The sequence below is a fragment of the Symphalangus syndactylus genome, chromosome 15 (assembly GCF_028878055.3).
Source record: "Symphalangus syndactylus isolate Jambi chromosome 15, NHGRI_mSymSyn1-v2.1_pri, whole genome shotgun sequence".
NCBI classification, from domain to species: domain Eukaryota; kingdom Metazoa; phylum Chordata; class Mammalia; order Primates; family Hylobatidae; genus Symphalangus; species Symphalangus syndactylus.
The window spans coordinates 61,445,802-61,465,569 of record NC_072437.2 but is presented as its reverse complement, the minus strand read 5'-3'; the positions used below and the strand labels follow the sequence as shown (position 1 = coordinate 61,465,569).

Below are 19,768 nucleotides of genomic sequence, written 5' to 3'. Positions count from 1 at the left end.
TATCTTTTTCTGATCATTTCACCACACAATCCCTTGTTTCTTTGTGTGTTTGGTGGTTAGGATTGAGTGTTCTTACTTAATTGAACTTAATTTGTGAGAATCTTGAGGACCTAAATTGTAACTGTCCTCTGGCAGATTTGAATCTGCTTCTGTAAATAGCCAGGGATCATTTCTAACCTGAATAACTTTAATTTGCTTTTGTCACAGGCTTATTGTAAACATTTTATTCATTGTATTCACCAAGTTGTAGTCTTGGTTTTCATTCCCAGGGCAAGCCTAGCTTTCCCCTTTGCTCACCTGTGCTTATTGTTCAGGTTTCAACTTCATTCTTTCTCTTTAACCACTTTTGCCTTGGAGATTTCCCTAATTTTCTCACAGGACAGCCATGTTTTTAAAACAGTTTGTTGTATTTCGGCGGGATGGATTTTTAAGAGTCCCTAGTAAATCGTATTGTGATAAGCAAAGTCCTAAAAAGTATATTGTTTTATAGGGTTGAACAACACAGATATCTTATTTCTAAAAAACGTTCATATAATGTAGCAGTTCTTATACAGTATGTATTTTGGGGGATACTTTATACATGTGTGTTTCATGATCCAAAGGTTATAAACAAACAAAAAAGGGGTCATTGGACAGCCATATCAAATGAGTCCTGAACAAGCACTCAAAAAATATCATGGAACTGAAGATCAAGAATGCCTTCAAGAATACATTAAGTACGACATTTCACCACTTTTAGAAGTTGTAAAAAAAAAAATTGATCTGAGCTTATTGCTGCATATTATAAAGACAGTATAATGATAAGAGGGTAGAAATTGAAATTATATTGTTTGGTTTAAATAACCACCTAGCACTAAATAGCTGTGTGACTAGGTCTCAGTTTCCTCTACTGTAACATGGACAAAATAGTACCTGCAATGTAAGGATATTTTAAGAATATTTTTATTATTACAATATCATTAATGAAATGCCTCAAACACATTTATCCAGCAACAATTCAAGAAAAAAACATTTTCTGGCTTGTATCAATTATATATGCTTCCATCAAACATATGGGGGAGTGCCAATTTTCATAGTTCCTATAAGAATATGAATGCTTCCTATTCAGAGATGTTGGAATACGATGGTACACTGAGTTGATCAGGAGTAAAATGGATGCACCCAATACAAGCTGCATCACGTGGCAGGGAAGCTATACTGGCGAATTAAATATGGAAGGCAAGATGTAGTTCTCAACCTCAAGTCTAGCTATTATACCTCTAAAGATTTAATTTACATATATATGCACATTGTTTTTAATATTCTAAATTGAATGTTCATTATGAGATTTCATTCTGGAAAAAAAGAGTTAGCTTTCCTGTGTTTTCTCCACGAAAGTACTACTTTCACTTGAAATTAGACATTCCTAAAAAATTAACTTAGAACACTGCCCAATAATACAATTAACATTTGTTTTCTATTTTTCCCTAAAAGTACAATTTAAAATATCAATGTGCATTTTCCCCTCCTTCCAAAAAAAGCATTATAAACAGCCTATATTCCAAATAGGCCTTTACTTGACAGGTATATCAGTCTCATTTTATGTTATAAAATAAAATTTTAATAAAACAAAATATAAAAATGATAGCATTAAATACAAGTAGGCTGCCATAGATTCTGACTTTTTGATCGTACTTTATCTCTATTTGAGTCTTAGCCCATTTAAATAGATTCACCTACCCAACTCAACATTTTTCAACATATTATAATATCCTGTATATTTTTGTGACATAGAAAACTAGGAGATTTAATTATTTGAAAAAAAGTCGAAAAGCTTATGAATGTCTTCTTGTTCTGAGTTCTATTTCATTCAGCATTAATGGATACTCAAGCTATACAAGTCAGGGATCTCTTTAGCACAGGTTTCACTAAACTCAAAAGTCTTTACTTTTTCCTAAGTATTCAATTTTGTCTCAAGTCCCTAAAATGAGATTAGATTAGACAAACCTAACTTAAATCTCCATGTTTTCCAGGGGAGTGACTTTTAGGTACTATGACAACAACACTAATTTTCTCAAAGTAAACAAGCACATGCAGGTCTCACACATTCCCACTAAACACCTTGCTTAGGGTTATTTAACCTTAAGAAAAGGCAATGCTTCACCATACTTAATTACTACTTTCTAGAAGCTCCTGCCGACTTTAGCTTTAGGAATAAGTGGAAAATATTTTAATTTGGAAAAAATCCTTAAAAATACATTTCTGTATTCTCATACATATTCCTGTAGTGGAACAGGAAAAAAAATTTAAAAAATTAATACTAGTCACCAAAGTCTGTAAGAATATAGAAATTTTGTGATCTACCTTTCAGTTTTCCATTAAAATTATTTTCTTTGGTAACTAAATGTAAAAATGTAAAAATTTTCGCCAAGTGCCAAAAACAAACAATAAATTATAGCTACTTTGTGGAAAATAAGTTTATTGTAATAATTACATGATAGATGTTTTAGAAAGAAATCTAGAATGACAGTAAAATTAATCAAAATAATTTTTCTAGTATTACCAAATCCAATTAAAAAACTGCTATCAATGAAAATAGGAGAACATGATATACTGTGCTCTGGCACAAACAATTCATCATCTTAACCTTCAATATGCATTGCTATTAGTTGAACTTTTTATGACCGTGAAACTTATGAAAATGGGAAACTATCCTTTGAGGAACAAACTAGAATATCCCAAAGGATGTGCAGGTGCTGATTATTAAACTGTTTCAGCTTAAGTTGCTATTTATTGTGAAATCGGTCTCAGGTAAAACAACAAATTACTTATTAACCCATCAGGGATGTAACATTACTGGCCCTTCTTAACTTTGCTCTGAGTTTCTTTCCAATTCCTTCCACACTTCGCAAAATTTTCAAGTAAATGAGATACTTCAACCTATTCACATTTCTTTAATAAAGTAAAAGATGTTTGCAATAAAGTTTTCCCCAGAGTATAATCTTGATTTCCCATTGTGTGTTCTCTTCCCTTTTGTTCAGAAGCGATATACAATAAAAATATTATTTTTATCTCCCAATTACGAGGCTAAATACAAGCACAGGTAGCTATATACAAGATGGCAGCCACAGTGTGCTTAAAGGTAGGCTTGCTGATAAGGCAGCAGTTTTTTGAGTTGCTGCTAAACACATATTCAAGGGAAACATCCAACTAAAGTCCCACTAGTCTCATATGAACCTAATTTATTTATCTTTTTTTTTTGTCAGATGGAGTCTCGCTCTGTGGCCAGGCTAGAGTGCAGTGGTGCGATCTCGGCTCACTGCAACCTCCGCCTCCTGGGTTCAAGCAATTCCCCTGCCTCAGCCTCCAGAGTAGCTGGGACTACAGGCGCATGCCACCATACCTGGCTAATTTTTTTTTTTTTGTATTTTAGTAGAGACAGGGTTTCACCATGTTGTCCAGGATGGTCTTGATCTCCTGACCTCGTGATCCACCCACTCGGCCTCCCAAAGTGCTGGGATTACAGGCGTGAGACACCAGGCCCGGCCATATGAACCTAATTATGTTTAAAATGTAACATAAAAAAGAGCCTTAACATGCACCCTCTCCTTCTATCTCTCCCTCTCCTCTTGTCTCTATGTGAGAGTGTATGAGAATAATCTAGAAAAGGCCACTGCATCTGATGTACAAAGAACATACCATTTTATTCATTTTTGTTTGTGGTATTCTAGGTTAATGTCACCTTTTTAATTACATGAGTTAATATATCTTATTATTATGTATTAGTTATTAAGTTGATTTCTTTTCCCTACATTATCAATCTATTTTTATTCTTACTACCATATTAGAATAATCTAGGCATTACCTTTTGCTACATTATTTCAGGGAACAAACAAAATACTTAAAATGTGGAAAAGAAATAAAAATTAGCAGTCATTTACTCCTACAGAACCTGGCAGTCAAATCCAGTTATTATCCCATTTAGCAATGCATAGTAAGAATAAATCTTACCAAGAAAGAAAGAAAAGTAAGCCAATTAGTAAAGGTCTGTTTTTATTGTGAAGAACTTAAAGAGTAAAGACTAGGAAAACCTATCAGAATTAAATTATTTTTCAAAGTTGCAAACTCAAAATATTCAGCACCTGAAATTGATCTAATTCCTTAAATAAACAGATACTAAAGGATAATAAGAAAAACAGTCTTATAGTTAGCATATTTATTTTGTTCTAGGTTTGGAGCATTATAGCTCCAAGTTTGATCTCAGAATAACAAATGTGCTAATGAAGACATAAGTCTTATGTGAAAAGACTCCAAACACAATTTTCAAGTTGTAAGCCCACCAAATTAAGCAAGGATAGAAGATGCTTCCTATTATAATTGCACAAGCTGGCTCAACACTCGACCATAGGACTTGTACATGATTTTCCTTCCTCTAACACATATAATGAGTCAATCTACAAGATTTAGGAGCACACAGGAAATGCTTAGTGCTTTGACATTCCTTTTGATGATCTAGTTGGTCCACATAGTAGTCAGCACAAATGGCATTTAGAGTTGACAAGGATCAAATTTGTGTAATCTAAATGATTTGGCAAAATGAGTTTTGTTCTGGCTGTCCTCCTTATCACAAACAATTTTACACTAAAAATACCCTCTGGCTGGATGATTTCATTTTTGTTTGGCACTTCACTACTTTAGTCTGAGAATTCAGTAGAATAATAAATTATATTTGATCAACAGATGCAGCAAGATTAACTGAATTATAATTGATTTTATATTTGCTCACAACATAGATTTCAATTTTATAAACCAAAAATTGACTTAAAGTCGGCAAACAGCACGAATGACAAATCTTTATCTAGATGAAACATAAATTTACCAAAATTGTAGAAATACTCTAAAGCCAGAGCTATACATGTGAAACAGGTAGCTATTTATTTATTTCACAGTATTCTATACGGGAGCATAAAAATAAAAAAGGATAAAATACAATATCAATCCTATTATAATGAGATTGAAAATGTAAAATTACTGTACTTCTATTATTTGTACATGGCTAACTTGTTTTGAGGGTATACGTATGTTATGTAATTTGATCTTCAAAAAGTAACATCCCTAAGAGATGCATGCTGTTATTATCAGAAAACTGAGGCTCAGTAAGGTTAAGTAATTTGCCTATACTCGTATCACTAATAATCTACAGAGATGGGACTCAACTCCAAGATGCTTGGATGCCAGAACTTGCATCTCAACTACTGCTGTCTTCCCACTAGAACGGCAAACAGCAAAACATCACTATTAATAACAAATGAATTGGCTGAGTCCCATCATAGGCAGGTTTCATCAATCACTTAAGATTTGAAGAAATCAGGAATAACCATGTCTCTCTTTGATTGTCATCACAGGCAATTCAGATGGGAGTTATATATAGGAAATTAAGTTATGGGAGAAAGAGACTGGATTTTATGAACTAGAAAATAATAACTACAAAGTTTGGCACATATGTCTATACCCATATACAAAAAGAGAACACCAATATAATGCTTCTCCACTTTTTGTGTGCAGTAATAATCCTTTTTAAGGCAGGGATTTGTTGCCCTCTAAATCTTAACCTCAAAGTGGGGTTTCCAGATATTCAAGGTCTTAGAAACTATGATTAAGAAAGAAGTGTAGTGGCCTTTTTCAGTACTTTAAAATCCCATCAGGAAATGTTCATGTGCTCAAAAATAAGCCACAGAAATAAAAATGTATTCTATATGAGAATAGGTGATACTGCAAACTCAGAGAGTCCACATAACAGCTACATATGTCTAACTAAAACAGAAAAATGACACATTTTTAATAAGTATAATTTGGTAGAAAAATTCTTTTGAAATAGGTTACCTGTAAGGAGTTCTGTAACAAACGGGTGTGAAGAGGATGAAAGCATTAGGAAGAATTTCTTTGGGATGTTAAGCAAAACAAATAAGATGTCAGATGAAATTTGCTTAAGGAGGTAAGAGTGTTGTACTGTGCTAATAATTTTGGATAAAGAAAGAGAATAGTAAAAGAACTTTCAGTAAAGTTGGGCTAATGGATTAATTAGTATGGGCTTCCACCCGTACCAATTAGGAGAAGCATCACCTGGATAACAGAGCATTAAAGAAGAGACCATGTAGTCTGGGTTATGTGAGAAAAAGCAATTAGATCAAAATCCTCTCACATGAATGGAAAGTGGGAACAGTACATACATCATGCTTCAAAGCCACAGTGACCAATGAAAGGCAGAAAAATTAGGTTTAAACTCAAAGGACAAACATGAACACGCTACAGCTGTTGGGTAGATTAAGGAGGATGAGGTTGCTCACAAGATCCAACAAAAATTCCATGAGCTCAATTCATCCTGTAGAAGCATGATATCATTTGCTAATAACAAATAGACTGGTTAATAGCATGCAATGAATCCAAAACCAGTCACAAATAGAAAACAATGATTACTGCTATACAGCACTACATGAATAAAGGTATGAAATTCACTTGGTATAAAGCTTGATGCCCGATATGCCACCGATTTACTCAGCATATAGTATGAGGTCAGATATTTCCACCTAGTACCTCCAATCTGAACTTTTATCTACACTCAAGTCTTACAGTAAGTAAAAATCTATTACAGAAAGATGCTGACCTTCTACCCTTCACCTTATCCTTCATCCCAGCAACCAGGCTTTACATTAATAGTCCTCTAATTTTAAAGGAACACATTTCATGTTTTGAAATAGAAGCAGATCTGAAAACATTCTTCTATCATGAACCCATCAATGTAAATAGACAATTATTATACCCAAGGAGTATGAAAATAAAGTATGCCCTGTGCTGATTCTCTCTAGTAAGTTATCAAAAACACTCTTAAAAATTAAAACCTTGGCTTTTCTTGCAAACTCTCTGAGCAACAATGTACCTGAAGCTGTTAAGGAACAGGCCTTGGAGTCAGGCAGGCTTCCATTCAGTCTTAGCCCTACCAACTCTGAAGCTTCTCTGCAAAGACATGGAGCTTCTCTAACCTGCAGTTATCTCACCTGTCACATTCTGGACCTCAAAAAAAACACTGTAAAGATGAGGTGGGACACTCCATGCAAAGCACTGGGCACTGGATCTAGTAAGAAGCAACTATTCAAACCATGGCAGTTGTTTTGGTTTTGTTCTGTTGATCATGGTAACAAAAATAAAGCTAAACAAAATTACAATGCAAACTTACTCCCTATTTCTTGGGAAATTGATCAGTAGTTCGAAATAGAACCATTCCCAATGAGCACATTATCTATAGTAGATTGTTTAAAAAAAAACTAATTCCCAGTTGAGAATTCTCAAGCAGAAGAGAAGTGAGTTAAACTGCTGTCAAAATAAACAGCTGTTCCTCAGAGAAGCTTCAAGATTTTGAAACTTTTCCCCCTTGGTCTACAGGGCTTGAGGCAGCAGTCTGGAGCAGATGTTCCTTCTTTAGCTATTGTAAAAAGGCTCTCACAGAGCAAACAAAAAAATGAACCCGAAGGGCTGTATCTATACAAATTAGTCATGAGATCCTATCTACACAGATTAGTCATGAGGAGAGACTGTATGAGTTAGTCAAAGGTATAGCAAAAAGCTTTTAAACCCAGCCTTTAACTACTTAAGTTTAAATCCCAAGACAATCTTAAACTATACATATTTTAGATCAATTATTTACAAACCAAATGATTGTTCCAAAAAAAATGCCACTTTGTCTTTTCTTCTATTGGGAGAGGGGTTAGGCTTCAAGCTAGTCCCGTTTGACACAGCAATAGCAGTTATGCATTTAATAGATGTTAACACAGGTCAGCCACATATGGTATAGACCGTGGAGCCAGACAGCCTGGGAAGAATCTTAGTTCCTTGGCAGCTATGTAATGATAGGCAAGTCAGGATCTCTCTGTACCTGTTTCCTCATCTGAAAAATGGGAATAATAATAGTACACATACCACATCTGGTCGCTACTATAAGGATTAAATGAGTAAATATAGCTCCAGACGCATGGTTAGCTCTATATATGTTAGCTATTAAATCACCCATTGATCATCTGTTACTCAACAAATTTATCTATTATATGCCATGAATTGCACTAGAGAAAGATAAATATGACAGACACAGATCTTACTAAAGGAAGAAATGTCTGAACAGAGATTAGAGGGATGAGTACGATAATTTAGCCAGGCAGAGTATGGAGAAAGTGCTCCAAACATAGGAAACAGTAAGTACAGTGGTCTGAACTCGAGAGAAAACATTCCATGGAAAACTGCCAGTGTGGGGAGTAGGTATGGAGTGAAGACAGTGGTTCCAACCCCCGATATGTAATACAAAAATTAGGCTTCACTTTATGATAAAAGCTCATTCATGACCAGAAGTACACCTAAATGCCAGTGGATGAATAAACAATGGAAACATTTTAACAGTACTTTTTAAGAAGAAAATTTTTGCCTATTAACGCGGATTTCCAGAACAAGATCTTCAACAAATAAAACTCTACATCTTTCTTTAGCTACAGATCTAATATTTCCATAGTGACTCATTCACATTAACCTGGTTTTCAAAGTTGAATGATAAGGAATTAAAGAGCAACCTAAGAGATCAGAAGACCCTGACAAAACGAGACATTTGTCGGGAGTTTTTGCCAATATTACCACTCCGGACTTCAAAGAGAGATATTTTGTCTAAAATTTAAACAATATAACCATATTTACCCCCCAAAAAAAAAGAAAAATAGAAGAGAAAAAAGTACCTGTATAAAATCTCACAACCTGGTTACAATTACTTCCCTCCCAGCCTTCATGCTTATTTTTCTCCTAAATACAATGTCTTCTACATACTATTGTTTAGATTTAATACATTTTTATATTTAGTGTTAACAATTTTAATTTAGTGCAGTGTACACATGAATGTGTGTGTGGTGGTAGTGACTTCTAGGACCCATGAGAACTCTGAAACAAAGTAGAGCTGTCACTCTGTTACCCACTTTTTGGAACCCTTTTCCCATTCAAACACTTTCTCTCTCTGCCCATTTGCCCACATGAAATGCCAAGTTACCCATAGAATGCCAAAACCCTCTAATCCTTTTAGATCTATTAACCTCTATTATATGCATAACTGCTATTGCTGTGTCAAACAGGACTAGCTTGAAACCTAACCCCTCTCCCAATAGAAAAAAAGAAAAAGTGGTCATTTTTCAGAACAATAATTTGGTTTGTAAATAATTGATCTAAAATATGTATACTTTACATAGTTGGGATCTGGATTCAAATCCCAACTGGATCACTTACAAACAATATGGCACTGATCTCATTTGGAAACCTTCCAAACGTCAGTATTCTAATTTGTGAAATGGAACACAAACTGTGGAATACAAGAGGCAGCATGACATAACGTTTAAGAGTTAGGGCCCTTAAAGAAGGCTTTACAGGTTTAAATTCTAGTTCGACCATTTTATAGCAGTATAACACTGAGCTGGATATGTTCTTTCTCTGTGCCTCAGCTTCTTTATCTGCCATAGAAGAACTGTGTGGCTTGTCTGACATACTGTATGTAAGGCACTCAGAAGAATGCCTGGCTTATAGAAAATACTCAGAATATAAGGGTATTATTACTTCATATATTCATTTTACACTTGATACATAATTGTATCAGAGGTCCCCAAGACACCCTCATGTTTGATAATTTGCTGGAAAGGCTCATAGAACTCAGAAAAGCCATTATATTCACTGTGATGGTTTATTACAACACTATTAAAAGGAAAAATGTGCAAAGGGCAGACTTCAGGAGAAACCAGATCCAAGTTTCCCATTGCCCTCTCTCAGTGGAGTCCAACAGACAATGCTTCAACATCCCCGAAACAATACGTGACAACATGTACAGAGTATTGCAAACCTGGGAAGCTTCTGTAAGCCTTGGTGTCAAAGATTTTATTGAGAGTCAGTCACTTAAGCATAGACTGCCTGGAAGACTAATCTTAGCTATTCTATCTCCAGCTCAGTAAGAGGTCAAATGGAGACAGTGTGGCCCAGGGCCCCAGGTAAACAAAACAGGTGTTCACCATAAATCACATCGTTAGCATATCCATATAGGTTGGCCCAAGGCCCCAGGTATATAAAACGCCCTTATCAGGCAGAGTATTTCTAGGTCTCTTAGTAGCCAGTCACGGGCCAGTGTTCTTTGGAATATGAAGGTTTTGAGCACCCCAAGCCTGCTGAATTAACCTTTTACTGCATAATAATTTATTGAGCAACTACCATGTGCCAGGAGCTATGATAAACATTAAATATATATTGCCTCATTTAATACTTAAAACATTTTTATGGGGAAGGAATTCACATTACTTTTTTAAAACCAATGTGGAAACTGAGGCTCAAGGTTAAATAAGTCTTCAGACACATAACTCGTATGAAATTCAAATCTAGCTCGCTCAGACTGCAAAGTCTTTACTATTTCCACTAAGCCATATTGCTTCACAAAACATTACAAAATTTAAAATAATATATTGCAAAGTATGTGACACATACAGGTATATCAAAAATATATTTATTCACCAAATTCATTTCTGACAATGAAAAATAATTTACAGAATTGCTTTGAATTTGTGGAGAAATTAGAACTGTGACCAAATGTATATTTCCTGTAAACTAGTTTTCCTTTAAAATAGTGTTTTTATTAAAAGGATCTAATCCTAACTAAATAATTATAACCAAGTCCAACAACCTCAGCAATAAAGTTTTCCTGAGATTAAAAATAACCAGTTCTTTAAATTCAACCTTCTTTTTCTTCACACCTCAAAACTTTTTAATCGCCACAAACAATTGCTAAAATACAGAAATGACTTACCCATCTATTAAGAATAACAATTTTTCATTGTAGAAATATAACACCAGTTTCCCTAGGGAGGCAACAATGCCTTCTCACTTTAATATGTGTGTAGTTCTTTTCTTCCCCCCTCCTAATCAGCTAATATTTTTGAAAAGATATTTTTAATGCCTAAATGAAAGGATTCCACATCAAAGACCTGACCTCCCTATTAAAGTATCCTAAAGGAAACTCTACGAATGTAAAACCTATTCAAAGGCAAATTGCGTGTAGCTTATTGTACAATGCATTAAGGAAAAAAAGCCTTATAAAAGCTGCATGGAATTTGGTAAAATTATATCACAAAAATACAAATTCATCTTGAAGTATAAAGAAACAAATTCATAGCCAAAAACTTATTACAGAAGTGCTCTGTAATCAGCCAGCAAGGGAGTCTTTATGAAGAACTTCAGAATTTGTCACTTTTTCAGTCAAAATGTCTGATTACAGCTTAATGTTGGAAAGGCCAAAAGGAGAACAAACCATATATTTTTCAATAGACTTTTAAATCTAAAATTTTATAGCTAACTTTCAAAATCAGAAAAGATTGGTTTTCCTACAGCAACAAGAGTAGAATGATGTAATGAGATAATAGATAAGAGAGTATAAATAAAAAAACTTTTTAAAAAACAATTTTTTTTTTACCATACCATGAATGTGGTTCTGAAGTTATTCAGGTCAGTAAGAAAGTCTTCCACAGACACCTTCTTCACATCAATGGCATAGTATTCCGTTATACTCTGGTATAACTTTTCCATGTTTTCATGTAACTTCGAAAGTGTCTCATATTGTTCTTTTGCACTGATAACAAATCTGTATACTATAGTTAAGGTATTCTGAAATTTACAAAGTAATGCTTTGGGGGCAGGGGGAGCTCTGTAAATCCAATGTTTTAGTCTAATAGCCACCATTACTACATTTCCAAAATTCTAAAATTTCTTCTAATAGTTGACCATTCTTAAAGTCAGTCTATACTGCATAGCAACAAAATCTTAAATTCAATTTCCAATTAACATTGGGAAATCATTAGAAAAGATTTATATATTTAATATCTCTCTTTAACAAGTTTAAACAATTTTTCTTCCAACTTACTATAATAATATAATATGCAGATCATACAATATTATTTAAAATTATAGTTCAGTAGTTGCAGCTGAGTAATTGCGATGATATGGAAATCAACAGTACAAGCATTAAACACAACAGTTAAATTGGACAACTTGGGATCAATTTTTAGCTCCTATACTTGGTAGTAGTGTGCCTGTGGGCAAGTGCCTTCATGTCTCTGTGCTTCAATTTCCTCATCTGTAAAATGGGAACAATAATATCACCAACTCACAGGGCTATTGGGAGGACTAAATGAGTTAACACATGCAAAGTTCTCAGAAAAGTGGGCATTTAGTAGCACACAAAAATACTTGTTATTATCATCCCTCACTTATTTTAAACTTTAAGTTTCTAAAAGCAAACAAAATAAAATTTTAAGAGTTAAACTGAAAAACTTCTTCCATTATCGAAGCAAATTAGTGTTCTAACCTCTCTTAGAAAACTGGTATATAATTTCCTTTATGCGTTAGAGTATTAAAAATTATGATTACACACACAGACACACACATACAGAAATGTTCTTCTCTCACTCATGACCATATAGTTCAAAACACACTGAAATTAAGAAGATGAATTTAATGTGAATGTGACAGCCACTGACATTAGAAAACATTTTCTAAATAAACAATGAAATTTTCTTTCTTGTGTGGCAAATTGCTAATGCAGTCAGATATAACATCACTATACCACATCCAGAAAAAATGATTCTTTTAGACCATCACTCATAATTGCCTATGGCTCCTTTAAATTAACATTTAAAGAAATGGAACATAGTTAAATTTCTGAAGTCCTTTTACTGACTTTGACTAGCCAGTAGCAAAATTTAAAACAAAAACCAGTATTCAGGCAGGCCAAGAGAAAGAAGCTAAAAATGGGATTTTTATATCTAAAATTTTTTTTGGCCCACAATTTCAAAAAGATATGGTTCTTCTGGCCAGAACTTACATCAGTAGAGAATGAAATAAGGAAACTGATGCAGGCCCTTTACTTTGAGAAAAATAATGAAAGACCAAGGAAAAAAGAGACAGCACTACTGCCAGGTAGAGAGTAAATGTAGACTAGCATATGAAAGAATTCTAATTCTTCATCACCATCACCATCATCATCACCTAAAAGAAAATACAAACGTAGTTAGCTGTCCTTGTGCAAACTGTTAAACTCCAACTTCTGTATTTGTCAAGAGCTTTGGAAAAATACGTGAGATACTCAACAAAATAAACATTTCATAAAATTCATTAGGAAAATATTGATATAAGCCCAATTACTTGATGTTTTGGGAAATCTATTTTGTTTTCCTTTACCAACACTAAGGCCAAATTCTCATGAATTTCTACTAGAATCACTGTCATCTTCCCATTTGAGAGGTAGATAACAACCAGATCTGTGTTTACATGCATTGAACCTCAAGTATTAAGTGTTGGTCAACTACGACTTGGAATTCTACTCCTGGTATGCCAGTATTGCTCATTACCAAACCACCTACCACAAATATATTCCACATTTATTCTTAGGTCACACTGCCATTATTACAGTTCTGTCACTGAGTATGCCCATAACTTCCATTAACATACTTTATAAGGATCAGCATCATTCAGTTCTATGTGTCTAATATATTTCATAGACTTTCTTAAGTACACAGGATCCACCAAGCCATTCAGTAAGTGTTCACTGAGTTCCACCGTATTCCAGGCACTAGGAAAAACAGTAGCTAACAAGTCAGGCAAAGTCCCTGCTGTCATGAAACATTTTAGAGTATGGAGACAGATAATAAATAAATGAATCAGATTTTCAACATAGTAATAAGTATGATGTAGAAAAAAAAAAATTGATATTACGTAGAGTGACAGAGGTTAGGTAGTTAAAGTCTTGGCTAAAAAGTGGGATTGACTAAAACAACAGAGGCTTGACTGTTAAAGAGCAGTGAGCTGTCCATTGGGTAGTACTCCCTTGTAAGTATAAGACTTCAGAAAATGAAAAGATTATTATAAATTTGGGGACTCAGAGAGAATTAAGAGCAGCACATTTAATGCTAGTTTTAAAAGTTTGCTAAGAAGGAATTAAGTGAAAGACAGGCAAGAAAGAAAGAACAGAAGAAAAGGAGAAGGAAGTGAGAAGACTAATTCAAGAGAAGAAAAATCTGCTACAATAAATCACCCAATTGCCCCACTTCCCACTCTTACAACTGGGCCATGTATTATACAAGTTTATGTTTCATCCATTCCAATCTTCTCTTTTACCTCCTAGTTGCCACAGTTCAAAGTTCAACATACTAAATTCCTTTATCTGAAAAATGCTGTACATTATGCAGTGTAGAATATAGATATAAGTAAATCTTTCTCTCAATGAATTTACTGGGCTGGCTTTAGCATCTACCCAGTGATTTCAGAAGTTTCTAAAGCATTGCTATATAGAATAACACACAAAAAAGTGTGAAAATAAAGTGGGATTTCAATGAACAAATTTAAAGAATATAACATGGAAAGGAGTCAAGTAACTTGTCACATAAGTTGTAATAAATACAGAAATATATAAATGTCTAGCAAAATAAGTTTTTCTGAAAGACTCAGGAGAGGGAGTAGGAAGAAAATAGAAAGGCAAGTGCTCATGCAAGAAGAATTTCAAGTGCAATGCTCCAAATTCTATTTGTTATTCTCCTTAAAATAAGACATATCACAGAATTTAAAGATCATGAGAAAGGAACAAGCACTACATGACACAAATCCTGGCATATTCTTAATTTTCTCACCGATAAAAATTTAGTAAGTACGTACACCTCACACATAATAGCTTGCATGTAACAATACTGATATACATTGAATTTGGTTTCACATTTTTCAAGCAAGTAGTTACTGTGGAAATATTCAACTCTAATTAAGGCTCTGACTAGACTTAGCAAGTGGGAGGTAATAATTATTACTAAAACGCCAATGATATTTGAAATAATAGTGCATGCTTTTTAAAGGATGCACTAAATTCCATTTTTTAATATTAAGCAGTATATTTAAAGAGTAAGCATAAACAGAAAGAATAAAAATACAATACACTGTCATCAAGTGCTATTAGTAAAATTTCACGTTACAATACAATTGTATCTTAATAATTTAAAACAATTCAATTAATTGATTTAACAGTTCACTAAACTATAATTATTTAAGTACGTACTTGTAAGATACATCGTTAACAAATTTAAAAACACACATATTCTTCCAGAATTGGTGAATGAACCAAACATTTGATATGTACCTAGATGAATAAGCATTTCAATGAAAAACGTGAACAAAGTTTAAGTGGTTAATAACAAACTTTAGGTATATTTTATTCATTGTGCATTTTAGCTTCCAAATTCTTCAATTTTTTAACATCTAAGAAGCTCACAATTTGCCATTTTAATAAGATCTGTATAAATGCATTTAATATGCAAAATCTGACTTGTCAGTCCTAATTAATGTAAACAAAGACTCGCAATGAATGAATTTAATTACTTTGAAACTAGTATGTCTAACTAAGATGAAAAGCAAACGAGTGCAATCTAATCTCAGCAAAGAATATTTATGATTATAAGCTTTGTCAATAGCAAAGTGCACCAACTGTTCATATATCTGACTTCCAAGAGATACATGAATGCTAATCAGTTCATTAGAGGCTTCTAGGTTGTGATATTTAGCGACAGGATGTAGTGGCTTTCTTGTCCATGGAGTATAATTGTACTCAGAATGAAAAATTGTTTCCAACAAAGCATCATCCTTCCTGTTTCTGATTTCCTGCCGGTTGCTTTTTATGAGCCGCATACCTTTCAAGAAGCCGACATCATTCAGTTTCTTGTGTCATATAAATACAAGTATAGATATGTCCTGAGATCGTCTGCTAAGCAAGATTCTACAACCTTTACTCCAAGCTGAGGAATTCATCTTGGTTCTATAAACCTGAGCTTCATAATTAGTGCACTCATAGTGTACTACCAGAAGCTACATGCAAGCAAAATCTTTTCTGAACTGCTTTATATCTATAGGGAACAATAATAAGTAGTTCAATTAACAGTACTTAGTTATTAACAAACTGTCACATATGAACATTTTAACATGATAAAATTAAGAAAAAAGCTAAGAATGATGAAACATATAACTGCAATAATATATTTATTTTAAAAAGCATCCTTTGTCATACGAGAAGGTAGTACAAAAAATTTTTTGATGAATACAGATTTCACCTTTACTTAAAAGAAAAAGGAAAAAAAAAAGCCTTACTCAGTATGGTGATAAAGGCATCCTCCCTAATGAAATAAGAAAGTGGATGGGTGGCAAGATACAAAAGGAAACAAACACGTTAGCCTGAATTGATTGTTGCTGGAGTATATTTTTATGATATTTCCCGACAGAGACTAAAACTCAACTAGTTCACAATTAAGCTGAAAGCATATACAATAAAATCTATGACAAGCCAAATATGAATTTTGTGATTCACTAAATCTCAGGAGAGAAGAGGTAGAAAGAGGAAAAATAGTCATTTTATTTCAAGTACCTCAGTTTAAGATATTAGGAGTGTCTATTTATAAGAGCTCATTTTAGAAGTGAGTTATCTTTCATACAGAATTCATTTGTCCATATGGGATTTTAATAATGCATTGTAGTAATATTTTATTACAACACAAAAGATATCAGTCTGTAATTTCACAAAATGGTTTGCAAAGCAACTCAACATTACTTTCAGGAAATAAAAAAGTTTATTACTTCAGTTACTCATTAGAGATTAAGCTACAAAGTTAGTGATAATAAAGATAATTGAATACAAAGGAAACCTTAAACAGGACACAAGCCTCATGCTATTAATTATATATGTGTGTGTGTGTGTGTGTGTATGTATATACACACATATATATTTATCGATTTATTTAGGTTAGGAAAATATCAATAGAAGTAGTGACTATAATAAACTCCATTTTGATTTTGTAACCGTCTAGTATTTCTTAAGGAAATATTAAATTTTATGGAGCACAAACTAATTTATAATATATGCCAATTCTTGAAGCTAAGCTGACTAGTTAAACCCATTTATGAAGTCTGATATCTGCTTCCTCAGACATTTCAAAGGTATCTAAATCACATCATGAGTTTAGAGTCAAACTTCCTCAAACTGAGTTTTAATATCCTTTCAATTCATCATGTACATCAGAAAGAAATAAGGTATATGACAGGGAAAAGATGAGAGAACATGCTATTATCTAAGCTGATAAAAAGGAAAAAAATGGAAATTAATGGGCATACATTTGTGGGTGGGCGTGGTGACTCACGCCTGTAATCCCAGCACTTTGGGAGGCTGAGACTGGCAGATCACTTGAGGTCAGGAGGTCGATACCAGTCTGGCCAATATGGTGAAACCCAGTCTCTACTAAAACTACAAAAAAATTAGCTGGGCGTGTTGGTGCGTGCCTGTAGGCCCAGCTACTTGAGAGATTGAGGCAGGAGAATTGCTTGAACTTGGGAAGCAGAGGTTGCAGTGAGCCAAGATCATGCCACTGCACTCCAGCCTGGGTGACAGAGTGAGACTCCGTCTCAATAAATAAATAAATAAATAAACAAACAAACAGACATACATTTGTGTATTATTCATGATAGACAGACACTTTGATAAACTTCCCTGCAAGAAGGCAAAGGTTAAACTTTCTGTAATTTGGCACTACAGAACGATCTCTGGTTACACAAAGACATCTAAAATATTAAATAAATTGTATCTCTAGTTGACTAGTGACTTAAGTTATTTAGATATCAAAAGGATATGGACATCTTTGTCACAAACTTGTCATGCAAGTCCTCAGTAGGGGGAAAGGTTTCCAATTCCTTCTCAAGCTGTTGAAGCTGCCTTCCCATCTGCCTCAAATTCTTTTCCAGCGTTTCTACAGAGACTAAAAGAGAGTATATTAAATGCCCTGAAAGGACAAAATTATAATATATAAAAGGTAAGACACCCTAGAAACAAAACATTCATGAAAACAACTCACAATAATGTAAGAAAATTCATTATAAAAGAAAAATAAATTTCACTTTTTTTAACCTTTCAATTTAAAATCTAGTTATAAAAAATTCAGTAAGACAGTCTTTAAAACATAAGACAAAATTTGAGAAATGCTCACACACACAAATAAACCACACTTAAGAAATAAGTTTCATTAGAATTCTTGACTATTGGAAATACTACAAAATCATCAGTCTATTCAGAGACAAAAAGAAAACATTTTTAAAAATCTGACTGATTTAAATATAATTTTGACATTTTTCAAAATCATCTCTTGACAGGGAACAGTGAGGAGTAGATGGGAAAGCTGGAGAAAAGTGCTTTCTATTGTCCAAGCTTATCTACAATGGGAAAGAAAAGGTATCAGAGGCTACTTATAATGACAAATGTCAAGCTTTCTTTACTGATATCCTGAACACAATTTGTGTTTATTATCTAATAATATTTTTCCTTCTTTGACTTAAAGTGGCTCTCACAGTACACATGAAGAAGAAATGGTAAACCAGGGCACTGTGTCACTATGAGAATACACTAGTCACCCAGCAGAACAGACATTAAGGATCATTTCTGAAAATCTTTTCATAGTCAATTTTATATAACACTAGGAAAAAGATTTAATAGTGCAAAAAGAAGATAGAGTGACCTAAACCAACTTTTAAAATATTTTCTTTAGGTACAAATGAATTCTAGGTTAAAAAAAAATCTATTGTTTTTGTTCAATGTGAACTATATAAAATGATGTTTAAAGAATGAATACAGTAATTCAAGGTAATCTGCCATTCTTAGGATTTGAATTAATCCTGAAGGATTTGAATTAATCCTGAAGAATGGGTGCAATTCAAGTTTTATCTATAAGGATAGGAATATCCTTGGAAACAATCTAAATGCCCAACAAAATGAAACTGAGTTGTTTTTTTTTTAATTTTATGCTTGGTTCAAAAGAATAAAATAGTACGGAGACATTAAAAATAATGTATAAGAATATGAAATGGTGTTTTATTGTTTTTTTTTAACCTAGTTGTACAGAAAATAACATTTGGTATTCTGACATTAACAGCTTTTAATAAAACTTAAATGTGTTTTCTTATTTTAAAAAATTAGCAACCTAATTCTCAGATGCAACGTTTAAGGAGTCCAATGATTGAACTCTTCCGAGAACCACATACAATACTTGTTTGTGCTTGAAGAGTGATGGTACTTTAACTGTTTGCTCCCACCGTGATGAAGCTAGTCTGGATTTATACTCATGCATATTTTCTCAGTAGGTATTTTTTTTCCTTCTCATGTATTCCCTTTCTGTGATACTTTGAATTTACACACTAAATGCTATAATAATACACACCATTATCTGAGTCATTGTCTCAATTTTAAGAATCACAGATTCTTACCTTTTTAACTATTTAATTCATTTCCCCAATACCTTGCTGTGTACTGCTCATAGTGGTAACATATATTTCCTATGTTATGCTCTTTCATTTTTATGTCTGCTTGTCAATTATCCATAACCAAGATTCTATTTGATTAGGCCAATGGTGTTTCATTTACTCTTCTCATTTCCAATTTTTTTCTTTGCTTCTTTCAAAGTTCTCTATCTGCATTACAGAAGAGATTCCTTTTGCTCTCCTAGTCTATTTGATCTCTCCCTGAAAGTCTCATTAGCATTTCCTCTATCATTTTTCAAGAACTCTTACAGGTGGTTCAGTCACTTTTTATACTTCCTAAAACTCTGCAACTTCTGATTAAATAAAGGTTCAAAAGCAAGCTGGGCATGGTGATGCACATCTGTAATCC

General features: G+C 33.5%; 1 protein-coding gene across 6 annotated transcripts in view; it reads right to left on the bottom strand.

Moving 5' to 3' along the window:
- The window catches only part of DIAPH3 (diaphanous related formin 3), a 507,090-nt gene that overhangs the window by 155,827 nt on the left and 331,495 nt on the right, over window positions 1-19,768 (bottom strand). For 4 of the 6 annotated variants that reach the window (XM_055244170.2, XM_055244171.2, XM_055244172.2 and 1 more), the window contains 2 exons: window positions 17,743-17,867; window positions 11,512-11,676 (listed from right to left, as the gene is read on the bottom strand). In XM_055244170.2, the coding sequence (XP_055100145.2) occupies window positions 11,512-11,676; window positions 17,743-17,867 (290 nt within the window). Of the gene's footprint in view, window positions 1-11,511; window positions 11,678-17,742; window positions 17,868-19,768 lie in introns of all 6 variants that reach the window. The other 2 variants (XM_063618797.1, XM_063618796.1) reach the window with 2 other exon arrangements.